Source organism: Giraffa tippelskirchi, chromosome 8, assembly GCF_054371585.1.
Source record: "Giraffa tippelskirchi isolate mGirTip1 chromosome 8, T2T-mGirTip1v1.2.pri, whole genome shotgun sequence".
NCBI classification, from domain to species: domain Eukaryota; kingdom Metazoa; phylum Chordata; class Mammalia; order Artiodactyla; family Giraffidae; genus Giraffa; species Giraffa tippelskirchi.
Genome location: NC_137282.1, coordinates 145542801 through 145566974, shown reverse-complemented (window position 1 = coordinate 145566974; position 24174 = coordinate 145542801). Strand labels below are relative to the sequence as shown.

Sequence of the window (24174 nt, the reverse complement as noted above, 5' to 3'; positions counted from 1 at the left end):
CAAACAAGACCTCCATGCTCTGTCACACTCACCTCCCCACCTTAATCTTCTGTCCTTCACTAACTTACCATGTAGGCAAGTGACTCCCTTTAGAATCCATCCTTTTTCTTGCTTTCATTCTTTTGCATAAGTTGTTCTCCAACATGGGAAATTTTACCATAACCCTCCTCATTTAACATATAGATCAGGAATTACTTGCAGAAGATCTCCCCTTTGTTCTTCAGTTTAGGACTAGAACCCCTCATCTGGTCTCCTCTAATGACCTGTATGTTCCTCTGCTATTGTACCTAAGATAATGCACTGCCATGTATTATTATGTCTATCTTCCACATTTGAATAGGGACTGTGTCTAATTTGCTCGAGTGTTCCAAGGGTTTAGATTCTAGACTATGGAAAATCTCAGTAATTGCTCTTGCTTATTCAAGTGTGACCTTCTTTATCCTTGCCCTAATTTTTCACGCAGAACTAGTGTCCATAACATCACTTCTATACAAAATAACTTAATGGCTATAATCTATTCTACATGGTAAAGATCACCACGGAGAGCAACCTAGAATGTAGTTCTGGTCCCTCTGAACATGCTATGACCTACTGACACCCACAAATTATAATTTAAAGAAATACTAATCTATTTAATGTTTTGAGCTTTATATATGACTTTACTGAAGTCATTGGATCCTAGAAGGAGAAACATTGCAGACCCATAGTGGGTAATTTGAAGACAGTGTTAAATGAGTCTGTTACATAGGGGTGAGATGTGGGAAGGAAACCATAAGATAATTCAAGGCTTGCAACCTAAAGGCCAAAAAAGGTTTGAAAGGACAGGGGGAGAGAGAAATTACAAGAAGGTATGGAGAGGGTTGTTTGCTAGGAGCTGTGAACTGCAGAGGAAGGATCAGCCAGCTGCATTCTCCATGGGGAGGAACCATAGAGATAAATACTCCTATATTCACTCTCCTGCCTCCACTGAAAGTCCAGCAGAAGCCAGGAGAGAAAGTGTGGGGTGCAAACTACACAGATCAGCCTCCTGGGGCCTGAGCAGGATGGAGAGGAGTGGAGCACACAAAGGAAGAAGCACATGGGCAATACTGAGCCCAACAAATATAAATCAGTATTCATTTTTGCAAATAGGAGGAACCATTGCCTTAATGAGGTTATTGCCCTGCATTAAGAGTTTCAAAACATTGTTTCCTATTTAGAGATCCAAAATCTATGAATCCAGCATACTGGCTCCTGTACAGCAGCTCCTCTGAATCCACTGTTAATTCTATGAAGATGACAACTTTTTTCTTGGCTATCATTTTATTTGGATTTTCATTTATCTTATATTTTCCTCAAAAAGAAGTCTAAGTAAAATAAAGAAATGATCTTAGATTTGAAAAGAGCTACAGCAAAGAAAATTTTTTCTGTTTGTTCACCACTGAAGTCTTCTCATTTATGAAATAAAGTACCTAATGACTTTCCATCCAAAGAGGGGTAACTAAGAAAGAAAAATGACATAGAGTTAAAATGTAATACTCCAACATAAAATAAAAATTAAAAAGTTTAAATAGTGCTTCTGTGGTTTTAACCATAGATGAAATCATTACTCTTTACCTTCATAAATGAGTGAGTTTTCTTTCTTTAGCCCAGTCTTGGACATCTGCTTTTCCAAAGATAAGATAGAAGATCAGTCCTAATGTGTTAATGACAAATGACAAGGAAAAGACATTCCTCCACCCAAATTCAGGGTCCTGAGGAAACACAAGTTCAAGTAAGTACTACCCCTTTTATCCCCTTTTTCTATGAAACTCACATTAATAGTTTAGAAGACAATGTTCACTAGTGGATCTTCATGTAGAAATTCATTTCCTAAACACAGCTTAATAATTTGATGGAAAGAATTTCAAAATGGATTCAGAATGTTCTTCATAAAATCACTACAATATTGTAATTAGCCTCCAATTAGAATAAATTAATTAATTAAAAAAAAACGGACTTAGGGACTTTTACATTTAACCTCCAGAATTGCATTTGTCATTATTTATCAAAGTGTCAAACACTTTCTCTTTTGTGCAAATCATGACTCTCTCTCTATACATATTTACATATATATATATACACACACACTAATAAAATTTCTTCTGCTCCAGTGCAAGAAGAATCTTGCAAGAAGACGACTGTGGGTTTTGAAGTTAGATAGGTCTAAGAAGAATTCTGATTCTACATCCTCTCAGTGGAAAGATATATTCTATCAGATTTTAATCATCAGGAAATGAGGATATTAATACTTTATTTTCATAATTAGTATGAGAATCAATAAATTAGATTACTGTATATGAACTACATAAAATATTCCCTGCATGTATCAGACACTTAAACATATTTGCTTTCATTATCTCTTTGCTTTTGTATGGTTATGCAAATGAAATTTCAAAGAGTTGCAGAAGACATGACAAGTTGCATATATGCATGGATTCATCATCTTCTCATAGGACATGTATGTCACTGTGTGATTTCAAAGACTGGAAATTACCAGTGGATCACCAGGGAGTGCTTTGGTTTCAGAATGAGGTCACGAAAGAATCTGTTCTGTATTTTCCTTTGCTATGTTGATCTTCATGACAAAGTTACTCATGATTTAATTTTATTATCCAAAATGTGAAGACGTTTTTTATGCTATTATTGTTATGAGTGGATCTGGCAGAGCATTTTAAGAAACCTCGACAAGAAAACCTTACCTGACTGAGAAGAAATCCACTGACAGTGGGCCCCAGGACAGCAGATATCTGTGCAAAGGCCCTTGAGGCTCCCATAAGGAAACTGGAATGCCTGCGGGTGACAGGTATGTTTCAGGCTAGATCCACATTTGTTTGGCAGCATGCTTCAGCCCTGGAATGTATCATATATTAATAGCAATTATGTCAGAAAGACTTGCTCTCTGTATGTTCAATGAAAGGCACTGAAGCAAATCAATAATGCCCCTCCCTCCACATACCTGAAAATGGCCACAATCATCATCGCCCATGATTTATAATTTTGCAAAGTTTGAGGCTTCCAGAAGTCTGCAGGCTAAATCTTTTTCAGAAAGTATGAAAATGAGAGTGAAGATTACAGTCCTACCTTGGAGCAATATCTAAGGCATTGATATAGACCCCTGGCTGACATAACAGGCCTAGTCCACAGGAGAGCGTCAGAAGGCTCACTGCTATGATATAGTTGGAGGCAACGTATGGCAGAACCAAAAGGAATGTTGAAGAGGGGAGATTTCCTAAGGAATGAGGAACAGACAAACAACAAACATCTTTGGATGTTGTATGCCTTGTGAATTATCAGACATTTTGGCCTTGTTCTTACCTAGAACTGTGGCAATTTTCCTCACTGTAACAAGCCTAAAATTCTTGGTCAGAAGGAAATCTGCCAGGTAACTTCCCACGAGGCAAATGACCCAGGCAATAATGAAAGGAAGGGCAGACAGGAAACCACTCTGAAGGGAAAACATTGAGTAAACCATAATAAACGCCGTGAGACCACACCTTATACTGATAAATCATTAATAATCATACTGACAACTCTGAAATCACACTTTCCTAAGAAAATCGGTGGTCCCTTGAATCACACCTTCAGCAAAGCTACTCACATGACTGTTAAATTATTTCTTGGTAATAAAAGATAAATTTTTCTAGATGAATGATTTGTGAAGACAGAGTAACTTGAGAGTCATGCAAACAGGAAAAATGGTTGGAGGGAAATATACTCACATTTCTAATATCAATGTTGAACACAGAGCTAATGTAAGTTGGCGCATATATAGATATTATATTAATTAACCACTGATGGCTGAAACAGCAAACACACATGGACCAGAGGGGTAGAGATCTGACCATAGCTTTGATGGGAAGAGGCTGCTTAGTAGAGTTGACCTGAAAACAAATTTACTGATCAGAATAGTAAGACCTGAGACATGCTCACATGTTCTTAGTCACTCTGATAAATTCAGATGCTGATACACGATCTCTGGAGAAGGTTGGAGTTTTATGTGTACCTGTTGGGCCAAGGAGGATATGATATATTCTTTCTCTGTAATGTTTATCCACGGATGAGTGACGGGGTCATCATAAACCAAAACACACCAGAGAAGAAAGCAGACACAGCCAAAACCTCCTGCAAGCAGAGGTTAAATTGGTAAACTTCTGTGTGAATTTCTTTTCAATTGGGACATTTTCTGGCATGGGTCCTGGGAAAAGCTCTTGCTCATAATATCTTCTTTCCATTTCTCAAAAAATTCACATGAATATCACAGCTTTCTAGAACCTATTATTTTACATTTCTTGATTATTTGTGTGCAGGAAAATCACAGACCCTAGAAATGGCATTAAACTTGGTATCTCAACTTTTTAAATATTAGCTAAGGAAAACTTTAGAGAAAGTAGAAGCAGTAACAGATTTTATTTTCTTGGGCTCTGAGATCACTGCAGATGGTGTCTACAGTCATGAAACTGGAAGATGCTTGCTTCTTGGAAGGAAAGCTATGACAAACCTAGACAGCATATTATATAGCAGAGACATCACTTTGCTGACAAAGATCCGTGTAGTCAAAAACTACAAGCTTTTCCAGTAGTCAGGTACAGATGTGAGAGTTGGATCATAAAGAAGGCTGTATACCAAATAATTGATGCTTTCAAATTGTGCTGGAGGACTCTTGCGGGTCTCTCGGACTGCAAGGAGATTAAACCTGTCAATCCTAAAATAAATCAACCTTCAATATTCAATGAACGGACTGATGCTAAAGCTGAAGTTGTAATACTTTGACCACTTGATGTGCACAGCTGACTCACTGGAAAAGACCCTGATGCTGGGAAAGATTGAAAGCAAAAGTAGAAGAGATTGGCAGAGGATGAGATGATCAGATAGCATCACTGACTCAATGGACATGAACTTGAGCAAATTCCATGAGACAGTGAAGGACAGAGAAACCTGGTGTGCTGCAGTCCATGGGGTCACAAAGAGTCAGACATGACTTAGCAATTGAACAACAACAACAACAAAGGAAAACTATATATCTATTCACAACACTTCTGACACTATCTGTGTTGGTTTTTCACACTAAGAAAGTCTCTAATTCTCTTTATACACCAAGCTAGTGTCCTACAATTTAGCCCAATTCTGACAGTATCTGGTATTAGCATAGATCCTACAGAGTAAGGACTCAGTCACATAGACTGCCCCCTACTTCAGATACTAATTGTGAATAATGAGTCCCCAAATTAAAATTCCCACATTTACGTTCAACTTTACTACAAATTCTGAGGTTCCTGCAATTCCCTCTCAGTTTGATAATTTGGTGAAACAGCTCACAAAACTCAGGGAAATATTCATTTTTATTTACTGGTTTAATATAAAGGGACTTCCCTGGTGGCTCAGACGGTAAAGTGTCTGCCTACAATGCAGGAGACCTGGGTTGGGAAGATCTCCTGGAGAAGGAAATGGCAACCCACTCCAGTATTCTTGCCTGGAAAATCCCATGGACGGAGGAGCATGGTAGGCTGCAGTCCATGGGGTCACGAAGAGTTGGACACGACTGAGCGACTTCACTTCACTTTCACTTTATTATAAAGGACATGATAAAGGTAAATGATAAATGAACAGCTGGATGATATGAATAGGGTGAGATCTGGAAGAGTCCTGAGTGTAGAAGCTTCTGACCCTGTGGAGTTGGGCGCGTGCTACCCTCCCAGCATGTGAGTGTGTTTGTCAACCTGGAAGCTCTCAAAACCCTATAGCTTAGGGATTTTAAGGAGGCTAAATTATGTAGGCATACAATGCTGTGCTTAGTTGCTGAGTCGTGTCTAACTCTTTGCTACCTCATGGACTGTGGCCTGCCAGGTTCCTCTGTCCATGAGGATTCTCCAGGCAAGAATACTGGAGTGGGTTGCCATGCCCTCCTCCAGGGGATCTTCCCAACCCAGGGATCAAACCCAGGTCTCTTGCATTGCAGGTGGATTCTTTACCATCTGAGCCATAATTGATTATTAATACAATCTGAAGCACCCTCTCCTCCCAGGAAGATGGAGGGTGGGGCTAAAAGTTCCAAGTTTCTAATCATGGCTTGGTCTTTCTGGTGGCCTCCATACTGAAGGTATCCAGGAGGCCACCAAAAGTAACCTCATTAGACAAAAGATGCTTCTCTAACTCTATATAGTTCATTCTGGATGGTTTCTACTGTTACTTTTAAGTTCATTAATCATTTCTTCTGTTGAATCATCTGTCATTAATTCAATCCTTATAATGTAGTTTTATCCCTAGAAGTTTGATTTAGGGTCTTTTAAAAATACATTTTGCTTGTCTTAACTTCTGAACAAATAGAGTTATGTTATAATATAGTTATAATAACTATTCTTGTGTGCTAATTCTAACATTTGTGTCAGTTCTGGGTTGGTTTTGTTTGATTGATTATTCTCCTTGTTATGGATTATGTTTTCCTGCTGTTGTCCATGCCTGGTAACCTATGGTTGGAGCCATTATGGAGACATTATGAACTATACTTTGTTGGGTGCTAAATATTTTTGTATTTCTATAAATATTTTTGAGTTTTGTTTTGGGATACAGTTACATTACATGGAAACACTGATCCTTTTAGGTGTATCATCATCATTTGTTAGAGAGATCCACAATAGTGTGTTCCCTGGAGCTAATTATTTCTCACTACTGAGGAAAGACATTTATGAGTATCCTGCCCAATGAGCCAGGAATTAAATGTTTTTTCAGTCTGCTTTGTGGAAACAGGCACTATCCATGATGCTCTATAAGTACTGGGACACTATTCTTTAATCTTTTCCAATGATTTCCATCCTCCCCTGGCCTCAGATATTGTCCTCACACATATACCCAGGTCAGTGCTCTGCAGAGTATCAAGGTGGACTCTGCAGATAACCAGCGTTTTCTCTGTGTGCAGCTATCTCCTATTAGGTACTCTTTTCTGTTGGCTATACCCGCCTTACTCTTTCAGGGCTCTTAGCTCCATCTCCTCAACTCTGATTCTTCTGTCTCTCACAAACCACTGCTTTTCAGGTTCGTCCCCACTTTCTGCTAGGGCAGCAGATTTTGCCCAATCATTCTGCATTAATAATGCATTATGGTAGACTTCCTTGGTGGTCCAGTGGTTGGGAATCCATCTGCCACTGCGGGGGACTCTGGTTTGATCTCTTTTGGGGGAAGATTCCATGTTCCACGGGGCACCTAAGCTTGTGTGCCACAACTACTGAGGCCTGTGCACCCTAGAACCTGTGCTCTGCAACAAGAGAAGCCACTGCAGTGAGAAGTTCATGCACTGCAAGTGGATAGAGAGTGGTCCCTGCTCACCACAACCAGAGCAAGCCCACACACAGCAATGAAGATCCAGCACAGCCAAAATTAATTAATTAAATGTTAAAAAAATGCATCACGGCAGTTTAACAGCAACATAGGCAGGAGGACTTCCAAATTCTTTGATGGCATAGGTTCACTCTTCCCAACTATTAAGACATTTTGTTTTACTAGGATCTTTCTGTCTTGACTCATTTCTTCCAGAAAAGTACACACAGTTAGATATCAGAAGAGTCACCCTAGATATGAAAACCTGGGAGTGGGGAGATAGTAGCTTACCGAATATATAGAAGACAAAAGGCCACCCAAGGGTTTGACTGATGATGCCACCCAGCAGGATGGCGATGCAGGTTCCCAGCAGCATTCCTGCAAAGACAGAATAAGGCTGTGGGGGCTGGACTACCACCCACTAGGTGCCTACAGAAGGACAGGTGACACACTAGAGAGCACTATCACCATAAAAAGATGAGCATGGTAGAATATATATATGAACTTCAAATTTGTGATTGAGTTCATAGGTTCTCCTAAAGACCCATTTTTCTGGCAGTTCCCTAGTATCACTGTAGATGACAACCATGCTTCCTTTTATGCTATTTTAATTTTTAATTACACAATTCATATAACATATATGCTTATTGTAAAAGTAAATTACCACAAAGAACCAAATGCCCCTCCAATCCATTTCTACTCTTTTCTCTAATGTTAACCAGGAGCTACAATTTATTACTTGATGTATAATTGCATACTTTTCTTCTCTGAACACACACATAATATATATTGATATGCACATGTTGCTTTGTAAATGCATTTATGGAATATGTAGACAGCAATTTAGATACATTTGCCTATTAATATGCTAATAACACTTTTTTATTTCCATGGCTTTACAGAGTATTCACATATATAGTGGGCACATTTCTCTTTTACAACTTTTTCAAAACTAGACTATTAGGTTTTTTAAATTTCCCAGATGAACATTAACATCAACTGGTCAAATTTGATATATATGTATGTGAGTTATTATTAACTTTAAATAAGTAGGACATAGGTACAATAATGTACCTATTGTCCTGTGACATTTATTTTTTAGTTGCAACTGGTCTTGTAAATATTTCCATGTCACTCTAGATTCTACAGCCATTGTAATTTCTGAACATAAACTTAACTATCACTTTTGAACATAAACATAATTTATTCTAAACAGTAAAATATCAGAAGTAGACTTGCTAAATCATATTGTACATTTTTTATTTTAACAGATACTGCTGAAGTATCCTGCTAAAAGGCCATACCAAATTAAGTTGCCAACAAATACTTTTTCCTCATCTCTTGACAACATTGGACATCCTCAAAATTCTAATATAGTTTTCCAAATGTGAATATAAAACAGGATACCTTTTTTCTTTTTATAGTGAAGTTGAATTATTTTTCCTATGTTTGTCATTTTTTATTTCTTCTGTGAAAAGTCTGTTCATAATCTTTTTATTTGTTTCTTTCATTTAACTTTGCTGCAGTTTATAGAATCTTTATGTGTTATAAATAACCCTCTGTCATGCTGCAATTCTATTCTCCCACTTTTAACTTTGTTTATGGTGTGTTTTGTAATCCAGCAGTTGTAAGTTTTCATGGGGTTCAGATCTATGAGGTTCCTCTGTAATGACCTCTATACACTCATTTACTTAAAAGGGCTTTCCCAATCCCACAGTTAAAATAAAAAGATGACTTATGTTTTTCTTCTCATTTGGCCATGCAGTTTATTGAAGCATCTTATCTGTCCTATCTCCTTAAGCACCAATATCCAAATTTACAATTGAGGAAACAGAAACATGGAAAAATTAATTAACCACCCCAAGGTCATACAATTAATAAGAAGGAAAGGCAGCATTTGAAATGAGACTGCCTGACTTCAGGACACAAATCAATGAAGATGGAAATCAGTACCTTTTTCCACCACTGCATCCATCAAAACTGCATTCTTTTCTCTAAACTCTCTGCCTTTATGCCAGTTATAATGGGGGACAGGTCACTGCCTCAATCCAACACCTGGGCCCCTCTTGTTCTTTCCACCTGTTTGCACCCTACCTTAAATGTATTAACTCACCCCGTTTTCCTTCTTACGTCTCACTCTGTGTTTTAAATTGGCTTGACAAACTGCAATTATAACACCTGTTTTTGTCTGTGAGCCTAACTGTTCATGACTCCTGGCTTGGTTGTGTACCTGGAACTACCACCACATTGAGGCAGTTTCCCCATGATAGATATGCTTTATTTATTCAACATTTATGTTTCTAAGACTTATCCATGTTGTTGCATTCAGCTATTCATTTTCACTGCTGTATGATATATGATCCTTAGATTAATGGTGTGTGTATGTGTGTGTGTTTCCATTACCTATGAGACCTGCCTCAAATATGAGCTACCAACTCTGTTTAGTCTGCTTACTCTTCTTCATTAATTTATTGAGCTCATCAAGTGGTTACAAAGCTTCTTACCTATAGGTATACATTTGTGGGCCCGTTAGAAGAAAATACAGTATATTTTGTCCTAGAGGCTAGCAGTAGCTGGGCTCTTCTGCTAAGGACTTACCCAGTGGCTCAGTTGGTAAAGAATCTGTCTGCAATGCAGGAGACCCAGGTTCGATCCCTGGGTAGGGAAGATCCCCTGGAGAAGGAAATGGCAACTGACTCCAGTATTCTTGCCTGGAGAATTCCATGGACAGAGGAGCCAGGCAGGCTACAGTCTGTGGGATCCCAAAGAATTGGACACAACTGAGTGATTAACTTTCACTTTCACTTTCTGCTAAGGTCAGGTACTTTTCTGAAAGTCCTCCTCCAATCTCAAGAGCTGAGTGATGCTGTCCTTAGTGCAGCCTACTAGGGAGCCCCAGCATGAGTGGAAATGGTAGTTTCTCTGAGAATCACTGAAGTAGGCAGGTAGGTTCAGTTCACTCCACCTGTTGATGGGTTCCTCCAATGACTTTTTGTCTGGGCCTCCCAGACAACCATAAGTTCTGTGTTCCCAGAACTGGGTTCTGGAGGCCATCTACCTGGGGCTGCTAAGATTCCCCAAAACCAAAGACAAGGGAGACTCTAGAACTTGCAGTCTTGTACGTTCCCAAGATTCCTCTAGACAGTCAGTTGACCTATCCCAAGTGCTCTGTCCCTATTTAACAGGAAATGAGAAGAAAAGGAGTTGCCACTTTTATAAGGTCACTGCCTTCATTCCAAGTCTTTTAAATTTTCTTTCATGCTTTCCAACTCCTGAATTTCTTGTACTGTATTCTGGAATCATATCTCAATATTTGTCTAGTTCACTGACGAGATGGCCTTATCCTCATATAGGTATTCAGATCTCTCATTTCGATTAAAAAATACTAGCAGTAATATTTTTAATTAGCAACTATACTTTTTAAGTGAATATGTACACACATTCCCCTGGATCTTTCTGATATTATTCATTAATTATTTAAAATCTTCTCTTTTTCATTTGGATTAATTGCAGTTTTTGAGTTTGGTTTCTTTCTTTCACTCTTGATTTTCTCCAAATTTTTGAGGATTTAGGAAGACCATTCCTTATTTATATTTGAGGACATCCCTTAGTCAGCTGTGATAACTAAACTGAATCTCCTTAGTCTAAACTGGAGCCTCTACTCTCCTACCAGTGGATGTGAGCTCTGATGACAAAGATTAAACCTCTGGAGTTGTGAAGGGCTCTCGGAAGGCATAAGGTCAGGTGGGTGTATATATGTGTGTACATGGCTTGTTGTCTGGACTTGAAGAGTCCTTGGCTTTCTTACTCAGCACTCATACTTTGGCCATCTACAATGTGTTAGAGATGTCCATCACCAAAGGCTGTATATTGTCACCCTGCTTATTTAACATATATGCAGAGTATATCATGCAAAAGGCTGGGCTGGATGAAGCACAAGCTGGAATCAAGATTGCCGGGAGAGATATCAATAACCTCAGATATGCAGATGCTGCTGCTGCTGCTAAGTTGCTTCAGTCATGTCCGACTCTGTGTGACCCCATAGACGGCAGCCCGCCAGGCTTCCCTGTCCCTGGGATTCTCCAGGCAACAACACTGGAGTGGGCTGCCATTTCCTTCTCCAATGCATGCAAGTGAAAAGAGAAAGTGAAGTCGCTCAGTCGTGTCCAACTCTTAGCGACCCCATGGACTGCAGCCTACCAGGCTCCTCCGTCCATGGGATTCTCCAGGCAAGAGTACTGGAGTGGGGGGCATCACCTTCTCTGAGATATGCAGATGACACCACACTTATGGCAGAAAGTGAAGAGGAACTAAAGAGCCTCTTGATGAAAGTGAAAGAGGAGGGTGAAAAAGCTGGCTTTAAACTCAACTTTCAAAAAACTAAGATCATCTGGGCATCTGGTCCCATCATTTCATGGCACATAGATGGGGAAACAGTGACAGACTTTCTTTTCTTGGGCTCTAAAATCACTGCAGATGGTGACTGCAGCCATGAAATTAAAAGATGCTTGCTCCTTGGAAGAAAAGTTATGACCAACCTAGACAGCATATTAAAGAGCAGGGATATTTCTTTGCTGACAAAGGTCTGTATAGTCAAAACTATGGTTTTTCCAGTAGTCATGTATGGATGTGAGAGTTGGACGATACAGAAAGCTGAGCATTGAGGAACTGATGCTTTTAAACTATGGTGGAAGACTCTTGAGAGTCCCTTGGACTGAAAGGAGATCCAACCAGTCAATCCCAAAGGAAATTAGTCCTGAATATTCATTGGAAGGACTGATGCTGAAGCTGAAACTCCAATACTTTGGCCATCTGATGGGAAGAACTGACTCCTTAGAAAAGACCTGATGCTGGGAAAGATTGAAGGCAGGAGGAGAAGGGGACAGCAGAGGATGAGATTGGTTGGATGGCATCACCAACTCCATGGACATGAGTTTGAGCAAGCTCTGGGAACTGGTGACGGACAGGGAAGCCTGGCATGCTGTAGTCCATAGGGTCTCAAAGAGCCAGACACAACTGAGTGACTGAACTGAACTGAATGTGTTAGCCATACTGTTTCCATTTTCCACTACTCCTCAGTGTAACTGAAATTTCTTCCTCTGGAATTTTCATTCCAGGCACACTGTCCAGGCAGATCATTACCTGATAGCTGTTCTCAGGACAACTGAGAGCAATTCCAAAGAAGATTAAGTTGGATCCATGTCTTATATTGCAGAGAAGGCAATGGCACCCCACTCCAGTACTCTTGCCTGGAAAATCCCATAGACGGAGGAGCCTGGTGGGCTGCAGTCCATGGGGTCGCTAAGAGTTGGACATGACTGAGTGACTTCACTTTCACTTTTCACTTTCACGCATTGGAGAAGGAAATGGCAACCCACTCCAGTGTTGGTTGCCTGGAGAATCCCAGGGACGGGGAGCCTGGTGGGCTGCCATCTATGGGGTCACACAGAGTTGGACACAACTGAAGTGACTTAGCAGCAGCAGCAGCAGCATGCCTTGTATTGAACACTAGTATAAATCCCAGTATGTCAGAAATTTAAATATAAAAAAATGAAACCATGCATAGTCAATAAAAGCCATGGTTGGATGCTTTTGCAACATTTCCAACTATGAGTCAAAGTCCAAAAACCATAAAATAAAAGAATGATCAATTTGACTACGTCAAAATGCATTTTGAAAAATGGCAAAAATCATTATAAGCAAAATCAAATCACAAATGACAGCCTGGGGAAAATAACTGAAAGTCATGCCACAGACAGAGGACCCATCCCCCCAGTTTATAAATACTTGATCAACATTAAGCAGAAGCCAAAGAATCTTGTAATGAAAAAAAAAAAAGTGATCAAAAAACAAAAAAGCCAAACTGTCAAAGAACTCAGTGAAAGAATGTTGGATTGTAGTGGACTCGTTTCAATTATGTTTTTACCTGATACAGCAACACCACAGAGTCGACTTCGTTCATGTGGAGGACTCCATCTTTCCCAGATTGCAAACTGACCCCCATATCCTAACCCCTGAAATAAAAATAGAGTTGTTGATACGTAGTCCCACAGACAAATTCATATTCAGTCATATTTATAAAATATCTGGGTACCAGGCTCATGCCCTGAAGTATTCGAGTTGCAATGAGGAAAGCTAGTCCAAAGTCAGCTGCCAGAGGGGTGAAAAGAACAAGAAGTGAGGATCCAAACAGAGCAGCACCAACCACTCGCTTTGTTCCTACTCTTCCAGCCAGGTATCCACTGGGAGCCAGTGTCAGAATCATGCCATAGTTGATAGCACTAAAGATGATGCCCTGGATTTGAGGGTTCCAATCATACACAGGGGCCTTAAAGAAAAAGACAATGCTTTGGTAAGCCATGCATAGGAAGGCTCTTTCATAACTTAAGAAGCTTCTTTAGATTTTTCACTTACAAATCACAGTTTCCTCAATTAAAACTTTTTAACATATAAATTCTAGAAAAATATGGGGAGGGAGGTGGGAGAGGGGTTCAGGAGGGGAACACATGTACACTCATGGCTGATTCATGTCAATGTATGGCAAAACCCACTACAATATTGTAAAGTAATTAGCCTCCAATTAAAATAAATAAATTTAAAAAAATTATAGAAAAATAAACATTGAAATGAACAGCAAAAACAAATACATAACTTGAATCTTGCATTGCTTACCCCTGTAAGAAGACTCTTTGGGGAATTATTTGGGTCACCAAAGGAATCAGCAGGCAACCCCTCAGTGGAGTCATTAAATGAGGGCTGATGGTTTGTGCTGTTGACCATGGCTACCATGGTGATATTCATGATAATATTTTGTGCCATTATTATGAAGTTGCAGAGATGTACGATGAAGGCTATTCCATAGCGAGTGGAACAAATGCTAGGAGCTAGAAATAGTAAGACGGTGTATTAGTACTTTCCTTATCAAACCTTTATTTACTTTTCACAAGTTAAAATACAGAAAGGCATTACCTGGTGATTTAAATGCACTTCTATTGGCTTTGGGAAAGAAAGGTTACAAAAGGAGGAAACCATTGAGTTGAGTCAAAGGATGTTTTATACCACAGTTTTATAGACCCTGATTGTTCTGGGGAGTTTTGTTCTCCTTGCAATTTTATCTTTCCAATTTTTAGGTCATTGTAGTCTATGGCTGATGAAATTACTCATAGTTAAATATATAAAGATATGATACATATTAAAAGTAAATATATCCATAAAAATAAAATATGTATATATATTTAAATTGTATAATTTATAAGTACTACATTGTATACATATATACATAGATAATGTAAATTTTTAAATATTGAATGAGTTGTTCATTGGTGTAGATTTATTATTCTTTTCATATGTCTTAGTGAGGGCAAACTTTCACTTAAATTTTGAAATTAAACTTATAGGTTTTCTCATTAGAAAAAAATTGACACACACAAACTATGAAAAAATATAGTAAAAAAATAACAGAAAAAGAAATGAGCACAAAATTAAAATAATCTGTTTTTGTACTTTCAGGAAAGATGGCTATTGCCAGAAAGAAAGTATTGCAACAATCCAGAAGAGAAGTGAAGAAGCCTGGACTAGGTTGGCAACTGTAGAAGAACTAAGATATGATAAGATCCCAGTAGGTGAGTAACTGAATCTTGGTTTCAGGTTTACAGATTGGGGGAGGAGCACTGGATGGATTCTTATTCTAAACAGCAGGAAGAATGGAGTTGGCTGTTCACTGAGGAAGAGATCTGTGGAAAAAGAAGGTTTGAGGCAGTGGAGTGATAAAGAGCTTATTATTGGACAGTTAAGACAAGGATGACTTTTAAGCACTCAGGAGATGCTGAGAATGTTGTTGGATATAAAACTCTAGAGTTTAGGAGAGATGTAGAGGCTAAGGCATAACAGTGGGATTTAATAATCTACAGATAATACTTGAAGCCATGATATTTAGAAAATGAGAATAAATAGAGAAGATAACCAAGGACTGACTCTAGGACTCTCCAACACTTGGAGGTTGGATAAATGGGGAGAAATTGGCAATAGAAACTGAAAAAGAAGGGTAGGTGGGATAAGAGAAAACCAGGAAGAATGTGGTGACCTCAAAGCCAAGGTGTAAGGGGCTACGGCGAGGAGGGAGTCAGAAGGTCTGTCAGATGTTTCTGGTAGGTTATGCAACATGATGACTGAGAGTTAACTCATTTAACCCTCACAACAATCCTATGAGGCGGCTACTGCTATTGTTCTATTTTACAGGTGCAGAGAGGTCAGCTAACAGAATAGATCAGGTGTCTATGCTCTTATCCACTGTGCTGCCTGTATATGGTGACTCCTATTCTGTCCCAGATGATTCCATGAGAAGATCTTTGCCACAACCCCAGTGCCCTATGAGGTTTGTATGATGGCATGGTGTAGGAGAGGAGGATAATACTATGCATAGTCAAGAAGTCTTCAAAACTTCAAGAAAAGAAGTGCCTTGAGGTTTACAAAAGAGCCTTTCCCTCAAGGCTATACTCTCTTAAGTGGAGTACTAATCTTTGCATTGAATGAAGGGAAGGAGGAGGAATTTGGAAGAAACTGGAAAATACACTGTAATTAGAATGAGGAATTCAAAAATAATATCTTTGTAAAGTTTTCCTTTTTCAGGAATGGATGATGATTTCCAATGTCAATCAGATCAGCTAATAATTTATCAGTTCTTGTGGCCTCTGATTTCCCCAACGTACTTTGGGATCCTAGAGGCCAAAGGCTATTAAAAGGGATTATCAGCAAACCAGGAGACTAATGGTTCACAAATGGGCGGAGTGAAGACCTGCCTCATGCAATTGCTGAAAGATCCACTAGAGAATACATTTAAAAGGCTTAATCTGCTGCTTGCTGCGTATTAAGTGTTCCCTACAGGCTACTATATGTGTCCTAAATCTTTGTGTCTTTTTGACTGCCCTGAGCAGTTTGCAGGATCTTAGTTCCCTGATCAAGGATCAAACCCAGGTCCCCTACAGTAGAAGTTCAGAGTTCTAACCTCTGGACCGCCAGGGAATTCCCACTATATGTGTCCTTAAAAATGGTTTCCTGTGTCTAGTGAAAATATATGAAAAATAATGTTGGTGCAACATCTCGTGTGTTAAATTTTTAAAAGTCAGTATATAATACAAAAATACTCCATTTGGTCAAATTGACTTAAGGTACATCATTTTTGCTCCACTAAGAATCAACTGATCAACTAATCAACAAATCAAGCTTAGTAGATCCAAAACTAAATTCCTATATTCCCCCTCCCAATCCTGTTCCACTCAAATTGCTTTCCAACTCAGCTGACAGAAATACCATCCTTCCAAATACTTTAAAATTTATCCTTGATTTTTCTTCCCTAGGCTACATCTCATCGACCTAGAACAGAATGTTGTCTTTACATTAGAAATGTATGTACAATTCTACAGCATTTGCAGTGTTCTAGTTATACCACAAATTTGGTCACACCCTTTTCTGCTCAAAATTCTCTATGTGGCCTCATTTTGTTCAGATTAAAAACTAAGGTCTCTATAATGGCCAATGGAAATGAAATATTTGTAACCATTGCTTCAGATTTTTATTTTTCTTAGGAAAAAGGCCTGAGGAAGTACTAATTCCAACTATAGACAAGTGTTATGTTAAAGGATATCATGAGATGTATATATACATGTATTGAAAAGGAAAATGGCAACCCCCTCCAGTATTCTTGCCTGGGAAATCCCATGGAAGAAGAGTCTGGTGGGCTACAGTCCATGGGGTCACAAAAGAGTCAGATGTGACTTAGTGACTAAACAACAACAACATATATGTGTGTGTGTGTATACATGCACATACATACAGATATGCTATATATAATATATATAATGTTATATCTATGTAACTACATCTATCAGTTAATCTATGTGTATGATGTGCTAAGTCGCTTCAGTTGTGTCTGACTCTTTGCGACTCTATGGACCATAGCCCTCCAGGCTCCTCTGTCCACGGGACTCTCCAGGCAAGAATACTGGAGTGGGTTGTTATGCTCTTGTCCAGGGAATCTTCCCAACCCAGGGACTGAACCCACATCTCCTGTGGTTTCTGCATTGCAGGAGGATTCTTTACCGCTGAGTCACAGGGATAGGTAATCAAAAAAAACAAAAAACAAAAAGCTACACAACTTAAATATACAACCCCAGGAAGAATTTTCAGGTAAAAAATACTTTCTCTATTGGATATATAGGAAAAATAATATGTATCCTTTAAGAATAATGATTATAAGGCAAACAGAAACATGTGTGGTCCCAAATACATAACATAATATATACATCACAGAATTATTTAAAATATACATATAAAGAGAGATAATAAAAAAATCACAGTGGTTGAATTAAGCTTATTAATTTTTTCATTTCTTGATTTTTCAAGATTTCTGTAATTAGTTTTTTAATTTTCCTAATTTATGCTTATAATATTACATGCAATAACAAGCAGAGTACACAGTACTATGTGTAGACAATTTGGTAGTAATTATCAAGAATGTAAATGTATATGGATTAAGATTAGAAGGTAATCATCAAAAGTAAAATACTTTTTTAGAATAGTGGTATTTGTTTCTTTCATGTCTTTGCAAAGGTACAATAATAGTACTGAATACTCGATTTCAAAAAAAGAATTATACAACTTAAAAGATACAAATTCATTTCTTTGCATTACAACATTGTAAAAATCCACCACAAAATCCTAAAACCACCTAGTCGAGACCGAGTTTACCTTTCCTGGGACTGAGCTTCTCATCCCCTTGTATATCTTGAGAGTTCTTCCCTGCTGTGGGACTCAACTCTGTCATAATGGTAATTGTGTTCTTCTCTTCTGATGACTGTTTTTTACCTCTCAGGGTAATGGAGTGTAATCCAATATATCAGGCATGAGAAAAGAGACTCCTTTAAAACACTTAAAAAGTAGGCAAAAAAAAAAATTAAATAAAAATAAAAAGTGGGCAACAGGCAAACAAAAGTTGGTGGGGGTCACTGGGAGTCAAGCAGTCCACCTGACCAGGAGCCACTCTCCTATCCAGCTACCACTTTGGCAAGGTAGGGAAGGCCAAAGTAACTTAACTCTAATTCACATCTGGCTGAGTCTTGTCCAACATTTATTTGCACTGTTTAACCCGTGATCAGAAGCAGCTTTGTTTCAGGAAGAATTTCAAGCTCTAGAATCAGAGGACCTCTGATACTTCTTAACTTTGCAATAGTGGATGAATTAATAGAGACACCTCTGCCTCTGTTCCTTTATCTGTCAAACTACTGGGATGAATTTCATGAAATATTACTGACTACCAAAAAAAAAGTTGGGCTATTCCATCTGGGTTGGGTAGAAGAGGATCATCACCTACTCTTGGCTCAATACAACAGGTATACCTAAGGTTTGGAACTGTTTATTATTTAGGATCTGGAGTACTCACCATGTGCCAATTTCAGAGTGGTAGATTTGGAGCTTGGTGTTCCTTAGTTCATATCCAGGCTTGTGATTTACCTAATGCACCAAGTGTTACCAGGAGCAAATTTGCGTATTTCAGTTTCCCATCTCCAACAACAACAGTGCAGCTGCAGCACCTTCATCAAGGATTTATAAGGATTCAATAGACTGCGCATGGTTGCTATATGGTTTATTGCCATCATTGCTAGAGTTTATTTCACCCAGCATAATTATTTTGAGTTTCATCTATGCTGCTCATATTAATACTTCATTCCTTTTTATTGCTGAGCAATACTTCATGGCATGGTTATACCACAATTTGTTTATCCAGTCACCTTTTGATGAAAAATTGCATTATTTGCAGTTGTGGCCATTAAAAATAAAGCTGCCATGAACATTCAAGCACAGGTCTTTGTTTAGACATGTGCTTTCATTTCTCTTAAATACCTGTGAGTAGAATGGCTGGGTCATATGATAAATATATGTTTAACTTTTTAGAAAATGATAGATTCCTTTTCAAAGTGGTTGTACCATTTTACATCCTCACTAACAGTGTATGAGAGTTCCAGATCCTCTACATACTAAACAGTTTGGTGTGGTCAGTCTTTTTAATTTTAGACATTCTGAAAGATGTGTAGTAATATCTAATCATGGTTTAATTTTTATTTTTCTAATGAGATGGAACATCTTTCCATGTGTTCATTTGCTATCCATATATCTTCTTTAGAGAGTTATCTCTTCAAATCTTGGCATGAGGCATTCTAATTCCCTGATGTGGCCAGGATTTTTTAAAAATAGACCTTTTACATCTGAAACTAACAATATTATAAACCAACTATACTTCACTTTTTAAAAATAGGCCTTAAACACATAGGTTAACTGCCCTGATTTTAAGTGCAATTAACGTTTGGGAGATACTTGACTAAATAATAAATATGTGGCCAGTCACATTGTCTTGTACAACCTGGCAATGATGAACAAGCATATGTTGTTTTTATTAACAGCTTTTCCCCATGACTGATATTTATTCTCACTTCCATGTTCTGCTGTGATGTCAGTCAATGTAACTCTGTGGTTATGAGACTTTACCATCCCCCTACTGTAGGACTATTTGGACTGGAACATTCTGAATGTCAGATTACTTCCAGTTTTCTACTATCTCTATTCCAGACGACAATGCATGCCTTGTTTTGGAAACCAGAGTGTCCAGTCCCACCAGATGTGACCATGTACATGAAAATAATTCTCCCAGGAGATTTTATAAGCATTCACTCACACAGCTAAACAGGTGGCTAAGCATAGAGAGCAAACAGAGATCCATATAAGGGAAAGTTTGGAGAGCATTTGGCCATCAAGGGAGTATCTGAATTTCAGGAAAGCTTGGTGACCTCAAGAAAGTTTTCTGGCTGGATGCCCTGGCAGTGAAGTTGCCAGGATAGTTTCACTCCCATTAGCCTCCAAGGCCTAGGGGTATGAAAAAGAAAGTACATATATATCATATGTGTTTTCTATTTATATATGTGTTTACACCCACATGTACACTCACACATATTTTTTAACAGCTTTATTTATTTCCCACTATTGGTTGAGAAAACCCTGCTGGCTGCTTGAATCAGAGATGACACGGCATCGTGAGATGTTTCTGGTTTGAAGTCATGTTCACAGGGAATCGTTCTGAGGTTTACCTTCCTGCAGAGCCCCCTGGGTGTAAAGGTTGGGGGTGTTCTAGCAATAGCACCCTGTCTACACATCTGAGAGGACACAAGGACCACCAAAAACTTGTAACTTCTACATCCCTGCCTTGAGGATTCTCCCTGATCACCTCCTTCCAACTATCCTCAGCCCACCTACCATTTACTGGTGGCCCTGGTGACCATTCCATTGCCTCTTCTATCCCCAACCATTTTTGTCTGGTTAAATTTCACACCATCTCACTGGTTCTGACTCAGCATTCCTCTGGATGCTGTCTTAGACCAGAGTCACCCCACCTCTGTCTTGTGTTCAAGTCCTGGACCCTAATTGATCTGGGTGGGAAACTAAGGCAATGAACTTGATTACAAAAGGCTGGAGTCCTTCAGGACACTGGGAATAGTCCTGTTGCTGCTGTGAATCTGCCCAGGAGAAAAATGCTGTACAACCTTAATGGGGGTGGGGGGGGGATGAATCTTCATGTAAGAGATGGTGATGTGGTTGCCAGTGCTTTCTTATCTGGAGTGTTCTTTCACAACCACTCTATAGCTCTTCCTGTGTGTCCCAGCAGCTGTTGCAACAACAGAAATTATGATAACCAGTTATTAACTACTAACCCAGGCAGTTCACATCAACACCAGATGGAGATATTACTGACCCCCTTCATCCAGCTCATCCCATTGGTAAACGAAAGCACTGATGTTTGTTCACAAGCCCCCAAATTGAATTCCCAAATCTCAGCCTTTAAACATTTCACTAGAGCACCTGTTTCTTGGAAAGGTCTTCCACAGTTGGCATTTTCTCAAAGCTTTGGGTTATCAGGCACAAAACTTCAGCTGCCTGCTTCTACCTCTCTTCTCTCCATGCTATTAAGGAGATGGGGCTTTTATATCTTCACTATTTTTTTTTATCAATATGAGAAAACCTGAGACTTGGGGGTATACAAAAATTGTCAAAAATATACAACTGTTACACAGAAAGGACCCTTCGAGGTCTTTCACAGCAACACCAAGATAAGTGACTTACCGATTTAGTGTCTGAGGAAGGACTTCGACTTAGAACCTGCTCTCCCTTCAAGCTCTCATCCTCTACAACTTTGCCCGCAAGCAGCTGCAGATGCTCTGCCATCCTGGGGCTTGACTCAGTAATCATTAATGAGATTCATCAAACTAGAAGCTAAATGAGAAGGCGTCTTGCCAAGTGGCCTTTGGGGAAATGTGCCTTGAATATTTGGAATCTGAACCTCCTATGCACTTTAACGTGAGATTCTTGACCTTCCTCCTTGGGTTCAGTTCAGTTCAGTTGCTCAGTCTTGTTTGACTCTTTTTGACCCCATGGACAAAAGCACACCAGACCTCCTTGTCCATCACCAACTCCTGGAGTTTACTCAAACTCATGCCCATTGAGTTGGGGATGCCATCCAACCATCTCATCCTCTGTCGTCCCCTTCTCCTCCCGCCTTCAATCTTTCCCAGTATCAGGGTCTTTTCAAATGAGTCAGCACTTCGCAGCAGGTGGGAAAGAATTGGAGTTTCAGCGTCAACATCAGTCCTTCCAATGAACACCCAGGACTGATCTCCTTTAGGATGGACTGCTTGGATCTCCTTGTGGTCCAAGGGACTCTCAAGAGTCTTCTCCAATACCACAGTTCAAAAGCATCAGTTCTTCGGCGCTCAGCTTTCTTTATAGTCCAACTCTCACATCCGTACATGACTACTGGAAAAACCATAGCCTTGATCAGATGGACCTTTGTTGGCAAAGTAATGTCTCTACTTTTTAATATGCTATCTAGGTTGGTCATAACTTTTCTTCCAAGGAGTAAGCGTCTTTTAATTTCATGGCTGCAATCACCATCTGCAGTGATTTTGGAGCCCCCAAAAATAAAGTCTGCCACTGTTTCCACTGTTTCCCCATCTATTTCCCATGAAGTGATGGGACTGGATGCCATGATCTTTGTTTTCTGAATGTTGAGTTTTTAAGCCAGCTTTTTCACTCTCATCTTTCACTTTCATTAAGAGGCTGCTTAGTTCTTCTTCACTTTCTGCCTTAAGGGTGGTGTCATCTGCATATCTCAGGTTACTGATATTTTTCCCAGCAGTCTTGATTCCAGCTTGTGCTTCATCCAGTCCAGCATTTCTCATGATGTACTCTGCATATAAGTTAAATAAGCATGGTGACAATATACAGCCTTGACATACTCCTTTTCCTATTTGGAACCAGTCTGTTGTTCCATGTCCAGTTCTAACTGTTGCTTCCTGACCTGCATACAGATTTCTTAGGAGGCAGGTCAGGTGGTCTGGTATTCCCATTTCTTTCAGAATTTTCCACAGTTTATTGTGATCCACATAGTCAAAGGCTGTAGTATAGTCAATAAAGGAGAAATAGATGTTTTTCTGGAACTCTCTCGCTTTTTCGATTATCCAGTGGATGTTGGCAATTTGATCTCTGGTTCCTCTATCTTTTCTAAAACCAGCTTGAACATCTGGAAGTTCACAGTTCACGTATTGTTGAAGCCTGGCTTGGAGAATTTCAAGCATTACTTTGCTAGCATGTGAGATGAATACAACTGTGCAATAGTTTGAGCATTCTTTGGCATGACCTTTCTTTGAGATTGGAATGAAAATTGACCTTTTCCAGTCCCATGGCCACTGCTGAGTTTTCCAAATTTGATGGCATATTGAGTGCAGCACTTCCACAGCATCATCATTTAGGACTTGAAATAGCTCAACTGGAATTCCATCACCTCCACTAGCTTTGTTCGTAGTGATACTTCCTAAGGCCCACTTGACTTCACATTCCAGAATGTCTGGTTCTAGGTGAGTGATCACACCATTGTGATTATCTGGGTCATGAAGATCTTTTCTGTATAGTTCTTCTGTGTATTCTTGCCACCTCTTCTTAATATCTTCTGCTTCTGTTAGGTCCATAGCATTTCTGTCCTTTATTGAGCCCATCTTTGCATGATATGTTCCCTTGATATCTCTAATTTTCTTGAAGAGATCTCTAGTCTTTCCCATTCTGTTGTTTTCCTCTATTTCTTTGCATTGATCGCTGAGGAAGGCTTTCTTATCTCTCCTTGCTATTCTTTGGAACTCTGCATTCAGATGGGTATCTCTTTCCTTTTCTCCTTTGCTTTTTGCTTCTCTTCTTTTCACAGCTATTTGTAAGGCCTCCTCAGACAGCCATTTTGCTTTTTTGCATTTCTTTTTCTTGCGGATGGTCTTGGTCCCTGTCTCCTGTATAATGTCATGAACCTCCGTCCATAGTTCATCAGGCACTCAATCAGATCTAGTCCCTTGAATCTATTTGTCACTTCCACTGTATAATCATAAGGGATTTGATTTAGGTCATACCTGAATGGTCTAGTGGTTTTCCCTACTTTTTCCAATTTAAGTCTGAATTTGGCAATAATGAATTCATGATCTGAGCCACAGCCAGCTCCCGGTCTTGTTTTTGCTGACTGTATAGAGCTTCTCCACCTTGGGCTGCAAAGAATATAATCAATCTGATTTTGGTGTTTTCCATCTGGTGATGTCCATGTGTAGAGTCTTCTCTCGTGTTGTTGGAAGAGGGTGTTTGCTATGACCAGTGCATTCTCTTGACAAAATTCTATTAGCCTTTGCCCTGCTTCATTCTGTACTCCAAGGCCAAATTTGCCAATACTCGAGGTGTTTCTTGACTTCCTACTTTTGCATTTCAGTC

General features: G+C 39.2%; 2 protein-coding genes across 5 annotated transcripts in view; one reads left to right on the top strand and one right to left on the bottom strand.

Moving 5' to 3' along the window:
* Window positions 1–24174, top strand: part of LOC145518222 (uncharacterized) — a 72278-nt gene that overhangs the window by 13983 nt on the left and 34121 nt on the right. For 2 of the 4 annotated variants that reach the window (XM_081522144.1, XM_081522145.1), the window contains exons 2-4: window positions 1628–2824; window positions 14842–14954; window positions 15571–15706. In XM_081522144.1, the coding sequence (XP_081378270.1) occupies window positions 2808–2824; window positions 14842–14954; window positions 15571–15706 (266 nt within the window). In that variant the 5' untranslated portion in view covers window positions 1628–2807. Of the gene's footprint in view, window positions 1–1627; window positions 2825–14841; window positions 14955–15570; window positions 15707–17417; window positions 18301–24174 lie in introns of those variants that run through there. The other 2 variants (XM_081522146.1, XR_014062762.1) reach the window with 2 other exon arrangements.
* On the bottom strand, window positions 1284–21767 carry SLC17A3 (solute carrier family 17 member 3). The gene is made up of 14 exons (XM_081522119.1): window positions 21499–21767; window positions 18770–18920; window positions 18079–18258; window positions 14005–14216; window positions 13427–13660; window positions 13259–13346; window positions 7624–7710; window positions 4025–4143; window positions 3741–3902; window positions 3337–3466; window positions 3103–3250; window positions 2721–2811; window positions 1597–1733; window positions 1284–1480 (listed from the first exon to the last, which is right to left on the bottom strand). Exons 3-13 carry the CDS (start codon window positions 18152–18154, stop codon window positions 1599–1601), a joined length of 1482 nt encoding a protein of 493 aa, XP_081378245.1. The 5' UTR covers window positions 18155–18258; window positions 18770–18920; window positions 21499–21767; the 3' UTR covers window positions 1284–1480; window positions 1597–1598.

Excerpts from the sequence above, each read along its gene's own strand:
- SLC17A3 (XM_081522119.1), bottom strand. The coding sequence starts at position 18,154 with ATGACAGAGTTGAGTCCCACAGCAGGGAAGAACTCTCAAGATATACAA. Across the intron at positions 3,467-3,740 it reads TCAACATTGATATTAGAAAT|AGTGGTTTCCTGTCTGCCCT; the intron begins GTGAGTATATTT and ends TTTTCCCTTCAG. Across the intron at positions 1,734-2,720 it reads GTGGATTTCTTCTCAGTCAG|GACCCTGAATTTGGGTGGAG; the intron begins GTAAGGTTTTCT and ends GTGTTTCCTCAG.